Raw genomic sequence first — 14,025 nt, forward strand, 5'->3', positions numbered from 1 at the left:
AACACTAAAATAAACATATTTAATAAATGTATCACATCATAATGTTAGTAACATATATCAGATTTAATAATTTTAAATATTCGAAAAGAGGCAGATAAAACAATGAAACCAACTGTTTTACTTCTGCTGCAAAATGGCAAAGTACATTAAAAAACTTTGTACAAAAAATACCATCCCTGTGGACGAGAATATCACCAGTCATGAATGGTGAATTTAGGAGTTCTCCAAAGTGCTAAAAAAAGGGTGCTCAGGTATATTTTATTTACACATTTTTAAACAAGATTGTCTTGGTTAGACTATGCAGACTATTTTTTTAATTACGCGCTGGGGAAATAAAATATTACACCACTTCCGTAGTGGACCTATGGAGAGAGTAAAAAACTTAATATCATTATGTAAGGAAAAAGCAAAATAAGTGAAATAGCGATTAACGAAGATGGTTGATTTTTACACTTCTTGATACCATAGTTTTAAAAATTCACTATTTTATTTAAATATCGTCTCTTTATCAAGATTTCGATAAAAAAAAAATCTCAAGAGCTTAGTCAAATAAGGCGATTATCCACGAAGAAAAGGTGTTTTTAGAAAAATGTTGTGTACAGATATATATATTTCATGTTTAGTCATTCTATGTTTTTTTCACTGCTTTACTTTAAATCTAAATACACCAATTCCATATGCTGCTCAATAATCTTTTATTCATGTTTAACTACATATTACGAAAACAGCATTATTTAAAGGATTTATCTATTCAAAACATATACCCTACTAATATATATATTATTCCATATAATGATACTGCATATGTGAAAAAAAAAATATTTGGGCTTTGGCTCATATGGCACAATACCCTTCGTATGCGGGAGGTCAAGGATTCAATCCCATTAGCCCCCTAGTGGCACAGTGGCATGTCTGTGAACTTATAAACAATTTCAGATACTCAGTTTAGTGCAGAAGTTAGACTTAATAAATGTTCCATTCTTAGTATGCCAAAAAGCTAAAAATAATAATTGAAGAATGCAAAATACGGACGAAATAAATCAAATGCCCAAAGAAACGATTTTCAAAATGATTATTAATAACAAAATTATAATTTAAACCATGAAGGTCTAAGTGTGCAGTTAAGCAACTTGCATCATAAATACTTCAAATAATAACAACCATGATCACATAAAAAATTACAGCTTTGAAATCATTGTCTTCTCCTGCATTAACAATCATGCATTAAAGTCAATGTAACGAGCTTACAGGTTTATTTGTTTGTTAAATTTTGCGCAAAACTACTCGGCCGCTATCTGCACTAGCCAACCATAATTTAGAAGTGATAAGCTGTAGAAACGGTAGGTAGTCAACCCTACCCATCGACAATTCTTGGACTACTCTAATCGAATAGTGCGGTTGGCAGTCATATTATAACACCACCACGGCTGACAGCGTTAGCATTTTAAATGATGGAATTCGAACCCGAAACCGACAGATTGCGGGTTGAGTGCCCTAACCATGCAATGTCAAAACTTGTAATTAAAGCAAGATTTAAAGTTTACACAAGAGTGAATAGTTTATAGGAATGGTTCATAAAAATGAAGTCTAATTATCAATGGATTTCAAAGTAAATTAGCGTATTTTCCTGCGTATAAGACGACATTTTTCACTCTTAAAACGATGCTTGATTTTACCACTCGTATTATACATAGGTTCAAAGATAGAATTCCAGTAAGAACTCTCCGGTTAACCAAAACTACGTTCTTTTACTTTTCAGAGTAACTGCTTTGACATCGTGCCACTTACTACGTTACAATACCATACTTGTAACTCTATTATTTGTCTCGATTCTTTGTAACTACAAGTTATTTATCTCCATGCCAGTTAAAATTAATCAAGACATTTTTTATTTAAAATGTATTGATCTCATTCTTCGTACTAAAATATTGCTAATATTATATAAAAAAAAATTTTCTGTAACGTACACAAATTTTCCAAACATGTTTTTAAAGTAGATCTCTATATCTATGTAACAGATAAAACAAGTTCGACTGTGATATAAACTTCGTAAAGTTGTTTATTACATGTTTATGTCTCAAGTTTTGCCGCATTGACCTGTCTGCAGCTTTTGAAGAGCGTAAAAAACCACACTTGTGGTTGTATTGATTATCCCAGAGTGCAGGTTAGCACAGTTTAAAAATAACTTCTAGGGATTTTTTTACAAAAGCAACATCCTAGACTTACTTGACAACAGAGGTCATCTTATACACCAAGTTTCAAAGAAATACACTTAATTTTCTAAAACAAAATCCAGGGTTGTCTTGCACACTGGCAAATGAGCAAAAGTGTAGCTTGTTTATTATTACTAGCAGAAACGCCGCCATACTGGCAGTTGTTTGCGCTAATAATTACTAATCGTAGTATTCATACCTCATTGAAAAAAAAAAATTAGAACAAGTGAACATTTTCTAATAAAAAAAATTTTTACTGTGAAGTACTACACGGGAAGTGTTTTCTAGTTGCGCTCTTTAGTCATACGCAACTCATTGCTTCAAAATGATTCAACGTGCAGAGCTCAAAATTTTCTGCTATCACCTTTATGTTTAACTTTCAATTGAGATACGAACGAGTTCACCTGCGATTCGGTAGGGAAGGTCGAAGCATCACAATAGTCAGCAGTAGGATGAGCAGACAGGAACACTTTGAAAGCAGCTACAGGCATAATATGGTACTCGGTTTGCTGCACAATATTTATCAAAGTGGTGTGGTTCTAAACGGTCCCCGAATACGTCTGTGTGTTATTTGGAAACTTCCATGCTTCGTGTGCTTGGCTGTTAAGCTCTTGATACGCCAACGGTTACCTTACCACTTCAAATCACGTTTCGCAGACCCAATGCCAAAAGAGTGCGGAAAATTCTTTCTTTTTAGCCAATAAAAATGTCCAAAAAATTTTCAGTTCAAATTCAGGAAAACCGGATTGGTTAGGAGTTTTTTCAACAAAAATATCCCCCACTGGGTCGTGATGGGCCTGTTAAAAGTGGTACTGTTTATTGAAAAAAAACATTTATTTTTAAGAACTCCAGTTTCTCAGTACTACATTTAAAAATTACACCAATAAAGATATAACCTAATCCTTACTTACAATTCCAATGAAAGTCGTATACTTGTTGTGAGGAGAATGCTGTTATTTAAAATTGTGTTCTATTAAGTATAAAAGGTGGTTGCACATACCACTAGTTTTTTTTGGGTTTTTTTTTTATTATTGTCTGTAACTTGAATACCCAAAGTGTGAAATTTATGGATTTTTGTTTGTGTTGTCAGGAGCTTTGGTTACATATGAAGCACTTGAAAATATACAAATGCTTCAACTAAGCTTTCTCACGGGCTAAACTGCCCCTTTAAAATAAACACATTTCGACTAAGCTTTCTTAAGAGCTGTAGTCTTGCGGACGTGTTGTGAAATGCTAACGAAAGACGAACGTCGAACACACCTGTCAAGAACAACTCGCACCGTATTAAACATCGTCTGCATATCAGTGAGAATCGAGGGGATTCTCGCGTAAGGTGGTTCTAACTAGACAGTTGTGTAAGTCTAAACAGATGTGAATGTATCAACAATTGTAATCTGGTCGGAAAGATGTTTATTCAAGACAGTGAGAAATTGTATACACAGGTAACCTTTTACGCCATTTAACGTCCAATCCTGGATCATAGGGCACCAATCCCTAAAGAAAGACGAGTCCACTCTAATTGCTGAACAAATCAACACGAAGTCTACTCCAATGAGTTTGGATGGATTATGATGAAAATCATTTAAAAATCGATGTGTCTGACCAAAAGCAAGGTTGTCCCCGACAGCAGAGTGTCCAGGCCTCGAGGTTGCTCCAGAGGGTTCAAAGTTTTCCAGTTGCTCCAGTTCTTCAACTAAGTTCTCAAGACAGAATGGCAGTTTACATATACGTGCAAGACTTGTACTACACCAACTCCACGCAAGTTTTAATTGTTACTTTCCCTTAAATGATAATACTGCCAAGAGGAACCATGACGTATAATTCAAAAGTCGTTAAAGTTAACTAAGTAACATAGATAAGGTGTTAAGGTTAGAAACATTATGGAACTAATAAATGTTACTGAAAGTATAAACGTTATGTTAATCAATGTTGACGAAAGTATAACCCTTCATGTTAATAAATGTTAATGCAGTGGAAGCCTTCATGTTCATAAGTGTTGATAAAGTATATATCCTCTTCTGTAGAACGGAACTGTCATTTATTCCTTGCTTTATTTGTAAATTTCCTCGAGTTAGTTGACTTGTGTATCGACTCACGACTGCATATCCTGGGTTTTTAAATAATTCTGTTGTAATTGGTGTCTTGTCGCCCCAAACGACGTGCTCTCGTTCCTATGCCAAGTCCATTATAGTAAGAATTTTACCAGAGATTTGGCTTCGTAATAAAGAAAATAAATTCCTCTGTATTTTATGGTCATGAAACTTAATGTCTGTCTAGCATCATCCTCAAGTAATTTTACATCAATTCTAAACTATTAAAACTGTGATGTTTACCTTAAAGGTTATCTATCAAACTTACTTCAACCTTAGGGTTCCAATAATAAACACACACACACACATAAGGTAATAGTATAGGAATGACTTTTAATTCAGCTTTGAAATCTGACTAAATACAACAGTAAATAAAGGTAAGAGTTAACACAATAGCATTATGCCACTCATCTAGAATTACAGGGTGTTTAAATTTTTTTTATAGATATAACACTTATGACACAAATTAAAAGTTATTCTAAACACGAAGTAACCCTTGTACAGCTCTTGCCTACTTCATTTTACAAATACAAATTCTTACCGCACTTTTAGTCAGAAACCAATTTTCCAAAATACAACCCATTTCTCTCTATCACTTAAAATAATTTTTATTTGCAACCACTGTAGAAAGAAGATGATTCAAGTATAATGTTACTATTATAAATTATCATCAACTCACTCTTTAAATAATATTGATAACATCCTATGAAGTATAACTCAAATAGTCTACTAAAGGTTAAACACTGATTAAGAGATAACTATTTGTATAGAAAAAGAAATACACTACCCGTACGAAAAGGAGACTAGACGTTCTAATAGTTATATTCAACTTGTAAATTTAATTTTTGAACATTTTGACCGTTTTTATATCATCAATAATTTATTACCTATGTCATTTGAGTATTGCGCACATTCAGGATCATAGAGCACAAAATGAGACTGTAGAGCAGTATGAAATATCAATAATAACGATATTAAGATTAAAAACATTAACAGTACATTTTATCTAGGGTGTTGATAATAAAGGCAAAACCAGTTTTTCAAGTAAAGGAAGTTAAATGTCAGATATGCTCCATATCTTCAATCATAATTATTTCATAATTTGAGTTTTCTAATGGATTGTATATGATAAACATAGTGGGTTGTGATTCCCAAATTTCTACTTTATTTTGTAAGATTTGTTCATTTTACAACAAGTATACATTAGAACCTATGCTTAATGGAATATGATCGATATGCTAGCTGAAAACAAATCACGTTTGCTTCTTCCTCTGTTTGTGTTTTTCCAATTTATTGAATGGATTTTTTATTTTAACTTAATAAAACACGTTAGTTTAGATTATATCACAATATGTTTTCCCCATTGATTTTTTTTTCTATTTTACGTTTAAACTCAGTCTTTCCGTTACGTTTCCAAAACAAATACAGATAACAACGAATAACTGGTTTCCTGTTTATTCTATAACCAATTCGTTATATTGATATATATTTACCTAAATATTCTTATAAGACGCCTGTTAAGTTAATAAAACTGACCTGATAATATGAAATTATTTATATACATTACAGGCCCATTAAGAAGCTCTAATCAGTCTACAACATCACTATTAGTTATAAACGCTGGATAAATATGTACCTATAACAGTAATATAACGAGGCTAGTGAAGAGTATAAATATTTAGTGAATATTCAATTAATCCACTTTAACCATTGCCACACAAACATATTAGAATAGTTTCATGAACTGTTGCGCAAAGAATCTAATAAACTTTGCGGATTTTTATACTGAGTGACAAAAACTAGGAATTAGAAATAAACTCAACCATTTAAGGATTTCATGCAAATGTCTATATCTTTAGTTTTCTATCCTAGTAGAAACTTAAGGGTGACATTACTGCTATATTATTAGTGAGTAATGTGAAAACTTTATTGAAATGTGTAAGAAATTAATGATACCAAAACTAGCTTCCCCAAAAAACAAAGCTTCTGTTAATAATTGATAAAAAATACCATAGTTTGAAGTCATTCCTACAGCTAAAAAGTAAATATTAACAAGGACGTTTAATAGATAAAACACTAAGTTTTCAAAGCAGAAACTTGTTATACACCTAAATACCATAACCATATAATTTCCGATACTAATAGTGTAACAGTGTGGTGTTATTCATTTATAATACAAAACAATAACTTTTACAGTATTAATAATATTGATTTCTAATTAGGATTGCGAGAATGTATGAATTAATCCTATTTTGAAACTAACAAGCATAAATTAACTTAAAAATATGACAAGTTATTCATCAACAACTTTGTAGAATCGTGGCAATTTTACGTAGTTATAAAATGCGCTACATTTGGGGTACATACTTTCATTGAAATAAATAACAGACCATAAATGTACTTTATCTACTTTTCACGTCTATGCACTAAACATTTTATGGGGGTTTAGGAGGAATTCAGTTGGCACTTTTTTTTTAATAATTCAGTTACGATGACATGTAAAGCTATTTATTAGAATTATGTTGAAGAAATAAAACATTAGTAGAAACTTCTCAAGAATAAGACAAAGATAAGACGATAAAAGAAATACAATCTCTGCATCATTTCTGTGAAAACCAGAAATAATATTTCTTCATCTTATCTTCCGTGGAATGTCTCACAAGATGAATTTTGTTTTGAAAACATGATAGTCATGTTGAAACATCTAACCCAACAGAAAAATAACTGAGTATGTATTTCACAAAAATACAATGCGTAAATAAAAAATCTTGTTCAATATGAATTAGAATTGGCAGCCTTTTCTTAATTAAGTATTTTTTTATATTCTTTATTGGGTTACAAACCTAAAATATAAGTTCTCTTAATGAACAACATGGAAAAAACTATCAGGTACAACCAACATTAAATAAATATTGAGCAGGTAATGACATTTTTGATACTGAAATTATATATAAAAGGAATTATTAATGACTAGGATGATCAGAAAAAAAATTAACAACAACAAAAAAAAAGAATAACTCATTCATAAGTACCACAGAGAGTCAATTTACAAGAAAGAGTTAGCAGAAAGAAAGAATCATGTGGTGAAAATACCTGAAAATAATAATGGACATTTGTTTTCACCACAGCACAGGTGTCAGAGATTATATATGTATTTATATATTAGTGTATGTTATAATTTTCACAGTATAGTATATCTTAACAGATAATAGTATATCTTAACAGATTATAGCTGACTGTACAATTATTCAAAAATAAAGCCTTGATAATTTAGTTAACATACATAGATTTCTGTGCAGATGCTATTACAAGTAAAGGTAAGTTTCAATTAGACACATCAATGTGTGTAATAAATAAAGTACAAAAATGTGTAACCAGGCAAGTATTCACAAATGTAAATATATATATTATATATATACATATATTAGCCAACAAGCAATTATAACCACAGTTTATAACAAATACGACCTGTTACTCATTCTTCAATTATAAGTACCATAAAGCATTCTCCAGAAAATAATTTTAAATAAATATACAAGTCTGACATCACTTACTAATCAATGCATCATATAAATGGCACTCAAACCTTTGTACATTTTACATATTACTATATCAGAAAATATTACTTTTCTTAAGATATGCCACAACAACAATGATCGTAGTTCAGGGATAAGGTATGTATATATTATCCTATAATACTAATCTCTTTTTTTCTTAATTCTATTTTGAAGCTGTACCGGAACTTCTGAGCATGTAGAGAAGGAAGCTTCCACAAAGACATTACACGTGAGCTGAAGGCGAAAGACTAATAATGGCTTTCACACTTACTATTCCTGTCCTTTACCAGATATTTATATTTATCAATCTTTTAGCAAACTTTCTGACGCAGAAGTGGACATCAGAATATTTCTTAGTATTCCAAATTCCGGCAGAGAAACCAATTTTTCACTCTTATCATGGTAACTCCTAATATTGCCTTGTTTTCCTGCGAATCCTTGAAAATCTTTGAAATAAACTTGTTTTTCTCTAATACCTTTACCTGCATTATCCCATCCATCAGTACTGTCATGGTTACTATTCGGATTATCTCCACCAGTAGTTTTTAAAAGCATATTGGCGGGGTAATTCTCCATCTTTGCATGAGGAATGTTTATTTGACTTGCCACCAGGGGAAGCTTTGAAAAAGGAATATTGGCGTAAGGAATGCTCTCTGGAGATACAGAAGGATCTTCCATCTTTTGGTTTTTGAGAAGATACTGATCAGATTCACGTACAAAACTTGACTTAGCTTGTCTATATCTGCCCTTGATGGCAAGATTATCAATGACACTAGATTTGTCATAACAAGTAGGACTGTATGTGCAGCAGATCTGTCCGGCCTAAACAAAACACACAAACACTATTATTTATAAAATATTAGACTGATTAAGCTTTCATTCACTTATACACATTTTATAAAAAATGGTATAATGTGCGCCGAAAGAATTCAGTATTTGAATGTAGAATACCCCAATTTCATTTACATACAACCATAAATTTAAATTATAAAACTTCTAAATTTAAACGTTTCTCTACTCCAGTATTCAGGTCGATGTAGAAAACGTTTAATGTTTTTTTTTTGTTTTTTTTGTTTTTTTTTTTATAAACAATGAAACATGCCCCTTCCCATTTTAAAATTTTACCGCTATATTTTTAATTTTGGGTTTTGCTAATTTATTACTATTGGAATTCAATGTTTGTAAAAGCTTCATTGTTTCCGTATTTCTGAAACAAAGGGCAGTAATTGGCATAAATAATTAATTTAATCTAGATATTTCGTATAATTTGAATGTTTTACATTTCTTTTATACTTAATTTGTTTTCTAACTAGTATTTAACCTCCAGATAAAACTATAAAAACAGAATTGATGCTGAAAAAAATAGAAGAGTGAGGAAACAAAAACAGCGTGATGACTAGAACATATTGGTTATTTTACCATTGTGATGGTTAGGTAATTTTTAATAAATCGAGTAAGATAAGATTGAACAACCTTTTTGCATAGAAAAAGCGGGAAAATTGTACAGAACCACCACAAACATGCACACACGAGCAAACATACAAAATCGCAAGTAAAAAGAACCGAAATAATCTTATGGTTTGACACAAAGTGCATAAAAATTAGATAAAGTCAGATCCTACTAGCCATTTCTCAACACATCATCTGTGTGTTACAAGCCAGATGAAGTACTAAGTTCAACATCATTAGAAAGTTGTATTATAACATGTGAATGTTAAATGTAATTGTGGGTTTTCGATTGAATGAGCAAGAGTAAAATTAAAGTATTTCAACTTAATATGCCATCTTAATTTTTTTCATCTCTTGAAAGTAATTAGAAAATTGAATTTGCATGCACGAGTGAATAAAATATTTTACCTTTATTTCACCAACATCAGTATACTTAGTTTATATATATATGTGAACATTTTGAAATAGTGTTCTACCATAAGGTAAGTTTTATTATCGGATGGGAAAAAATTAATAGTTTTAATGTTAAAGAAAGTTTCAATCGCTCTTAATATAGTCAATTTTAATATGTAAGCTGCATATCATACACTATATATATATTAAAAGCCCTAATATGTATTTATATAAAATTACGATGCTTTACCATACCAGATATAAATTACTCTTGTATCCTGAAGTAAAATTAGCCTAGTTTATTCATACTATTTAGTTTAAGACGGTGTTTCTAGCCTAGTTTATTCATACTATTTAGTTTAAGACGGTGTTTCTCAGCCGGATTTCCCAGACAACTTCCGCGACCGGACTTTGGTCGTCGCGACTCCTATTGTCTATACAAGGATGAAAAACAGTTCGTCATAGTACATAACAAAGGTGACACCTCGAGGGCTAAAAACAAATGTTGACTAAGTGCAGACATCTCGTGACCCACCCTGGAAACCTGTTGGCGAACCTCAAGGGGGTCGCAACCCACCATTTGAAAAAAACTGGTTTAAGCTTTCTTTTCAGTTTTTTTTTTTTACACTTATTGAATACTGTCTTAAATAAAATTTGAATTTAGTAAAAATAATCAAATTAAATATTTTGCTGATTGAAAATTCTGCTCATAGAAGCACCTAACTTGAAACATTATATTCAATGTATTCGACCAATAATGTAATAGAGAAGCATAATCATTACTAGAAAATATTGTAATATAGGAATAAGGTAGTTTTAACGCAAGAAAGTTTGCAATGATAGGGACATGTCACTTAATGTTGTAGCAGAAGAAATATTTAATATCACGATGCACATCGAAATGTCTGATGGAATATAGGCACGTTAATCATTACAAGCTATTACAGATTAACATATTTCATTTTTATAGTGATATTATAATGCAAGCAAAGTACTGAATATGAAATTATCTTATTTAGAATGAAAGGTTTAAAAAGTTTGCGCTGTAGTTGATATTTTTTGTCTAAATGAAATCTTGTTTCTGACACTGTCAACTGATTGGTGGAACAATTTACCTAGCTGTAGGGAAAAGAACAGACAGATGTGCGGAATAAGTGCTGGAAATAGAGAGAAGAACAGTGTACTACATCAAGCAGTGCTTAAAGGTGAAGACATAAAATAAAATAACTGGGTTTTACCGAAATGCTCTATTGCTCACCAAGTGCTGGCTGCTCTTCCTCTGCAATAAGATGCCCAGGAAAATGGTAAGTTTCTGACTCTTAAAGGTTCCTTAAAATATACAGTTATAATGAAAACCTAAATACCCATTAAATAGTATTAAAATTACTTTTATAATTTATTCTGCTTCACAAATAAATTTAGAGTAATTATTTAAATGGTTTAAGTTTTGTTTTAAAGCAGCAGAAGTGGGAAGTAATAGAATGCCAAACATTGGTCTTATGAAGAGGGGTAATTGATTAACATTAACCTTTTGATACGAATTTTTTTTAGAAATATGCTAATATCAAATTAGAACATTTTTTCTCTTACTGTACAGAAATAATTTTTATGCTTATATATAAATAAGCTGTTATGTTTAGTTTTTAATCTTAGAGGTTTTAAAAAAGCATTTCTCTATCATACAAACTGCTCCAGTATGTCATGAGAAAATTCGCACCATTTGAACAACGAAAATTAGTTCATGGTATCAACTATCAAGCAGCTTAGTTAATCTGGAAAGCAAGCAACACAGACAAATTATTTTATTGCCATGATGATTTTTACAATTTTTTGAATTGTGTATTTATAAAATATTTATATGTTAGAACTTTTGTACGTGAAATAGTATCTTACCAAAGAACGAAAAAAGAAACTGACAAAAGGCAAAAAAGACAGGCAGTATTAGAACAGTTTAGAATATAACCGTAGAATATGGGTAGAAATATGTTACATCTTCGTGTATCAAAACCATACGAGACTAAATCAAATGCCACCACACATCATCATCATCATCATCCACACACACACACACACACACACACACACACACACACACACACACACACGTGTGAATATATTAATTAACAGATTAATTGGTACGGAACAAGTCAATTTAAATACATATGTACAATTGAAAAAATAATAATGTTAACTTTAAACTAGATATTTAAGGTGAAAATGTAGATAAATCATTTCCATAAATTTAAAGGAATGACTGAAAACTAAGTTACTAAATTTATTATGGATAATTAAAAACTATATAGAGGAAATCAGTTTCAATACTAGTTATAAAACAGTTATTTTCGAACAAAATATATTGTACCACCTACTTCTATTTGGTAATAAATCCTGTTAAGTGTCCTTGTTCGGGAGTTACTGGAAAATAAATGTTCAAGCTAAAATATAGTAGATAACTTTACCTTGCAGTTACAGGTGGTACAAGGGTCACGGTTGAATGGAACAGGTTCCCCTGATTGATACGAGTATCCTTTGTAAGCACAACCTCGACCATGATAAAGGTTTGTTGTGATGTTTCCACTATTCTCATCACTAGAGAAAGTTTTCGAACTGCATACATCATCCTGACAACGAAGGCAACAATCCCCAGTATGTCGAACGGGATGGTCACACGTTACCGGTGGACATTCTATTTCCCAGCAATCTATCTCTCCAAACTTTGGGAAATAAATTACGTATAGTAATAAATGTGTACTAACTACCTTTCAGTTCACATTAAAACACGTTTCTAAATTTATTAAGTAGATTTAAGAGCTTTCGCTCCTTAAAAAGTTAATTATTCATTTGTCACAAACAAATTTGTATACTTTGAATAAAGTCCAAATAATAGCTCAAGTATTGGAATTACTGTATTTGAGTATTATTTATTTGTTAATTAAACTAAATGAATAAATATACAGTTAAACTAGAAAAAGTGATTTTATCCGAGATTTTAAAACTGCATTTTATTAAAAGGTAAAAATGTAGGCCTCAGCCTCAATAGGAATTACTCAAAAAACGAAAACAAAACAACGATAAGAATATTGAACATACTAAACATTCACAAATTTGGCACTGATAAACCCAACGTTCTCCATTATGAAAATTTCTTGGTGCTTCTTGATGACGACAGAAGGATGTGGTATCACACTGGGGACAACAGTCAAGATTGATGTCAGTCCTGCTGCAATCACAAGTTTGTTTCTGACATGTAACGACACCGCCGTTGCACGAACACTCTGTGCAAGGCGAATCAGCTGATATCCATATGTCGCCATCTGGCATCTCAGTTCCATAATACATACAATCTGAAATAAATGTCAAACCTAACTAATTAGTTTGTTATTCTAAACAAAAAGGGCAAGAATTAAATAATGAGAACACACTCATTTAAATAGTTAATTGCAAGTCTTAACTTAAAATATCCGAAATAACATTCATAAAAAAACAAAAAAAACTTTCAATTACAGAGAGAGAGAGAGAAAAAGTCACATTTTAATTTAATTTTAAAACAATAAAATACACATTTATCCAAACAGCTTCAAAACTAAATATTCAAACACAAAGGATTATTTAATTAAAATAAATTATATCCTGGTTAGCAATTAACAAAGCTAAAACTTTGGCAAAGTTGGCCTCTTAATCAACTATAATACTTTAAATTTAATGTTATAAATAAATACTGTTCGAGACATATTAGCACTAACTTAGAGAGCACGTGGTATTTTCCTTGCAATCACACTGATAACTTCCTTCCTTATTAACACAAACTGTTGAAAGGTGGCACGTATGAGAGCTGGTAACACATTCGTCGATATCTTTAGAAAGATAAAGTAAACACTTTTAGTTTAAACGTTCTCTTCATGAGAGGAAAAAATAACTAATCCAAAATTAAGTTTTAGAAGAAAGTGTTAATAATACCTTAAATTTGTCTCAGACTTAAAAACATCATTACTCTTGGATATCACGAACCTTACACACAAAACACACATTCACAGGAGATTTTTTAAAAGTTTTTAGCCAAATGTTATTTCTTTAGTAAGAGATAATTTAAAAGAAGAACGACCATTTAACGTACCTTGACACATCATTCCATAATGGTTATCTGTCAGCTGATTCTTATAACCTGGTCGACAGTGACAGTAATACCATCCGAGCATGTTGACACACTCTGAGTTGGCATGACACTGATGGATTTCCATCTGACACTCATCAATATCTAGAATGTCAAAAATGATTAGTGTAACAACTGTGACGGATTTATTATTATATATTTATTATTATATA

The 14,025-nt window shown here is 31.2% G+C and overlaps 1 protein-coding gene across 2 annotated transcripts in view; it reads right to left on the reverse strand.

The window, feature by feature from the left end:
- Window positions 1-8,009: 8,009 nt before the first annotated feature.
- LOC106478640 (protein kinase C-binding protein NELL2-like) overlaps window positions 8,010-14,025 on the reverse strand; it is a 72,646-nt gene continuing 66,630 nt past the window's right edge. For both annotated transcript variants that reach the window (XM_022382277.1, XM_022382276.1), the window contains exons 15-19: window positions 13,817-13,957; window positions 13,446-13,556; window positions 12,793-13,046; window positions 12,162-12,416; window positions 8,010-8,682 (exon numbers count right to left, since the gene is read on the reverse strand). In XM_022382277.1, coding sequence (XP_022237985.1) covers window positions 8,164-8,682; window positions 12,162-12,416; window positions 12,793-13,046; window positions 13,446-13,556; window positions 13,817-13,957 — 1,280 coding nt within the window. In that variant the 3' untranslated portion in view covers window positions 8,010-8,163. The remainder of the gene's footprint in view (window positions 8,683-12,161; window positions 12,417-12,792; window positions 13,047-13,445; window positions 13,557-13,816; window positions 13,958-14,025) is intronic.

Source organism: Limulus polyphemus, unplaced genomic scaffold (assembly GCF_000517525.1).
Source record: "Limulus polyphemus unplaced genomic scaffold, Limulus_polyphemus-2.1.2 Scaffold237, whole genome shotgun sequence".
NCBI classification, from domain to species: Eukaryota; Metazoa; Arthropoda; class Merostomata; order Xiphosura; family Limulidae; genus Limulus; species Limulus polyphemus.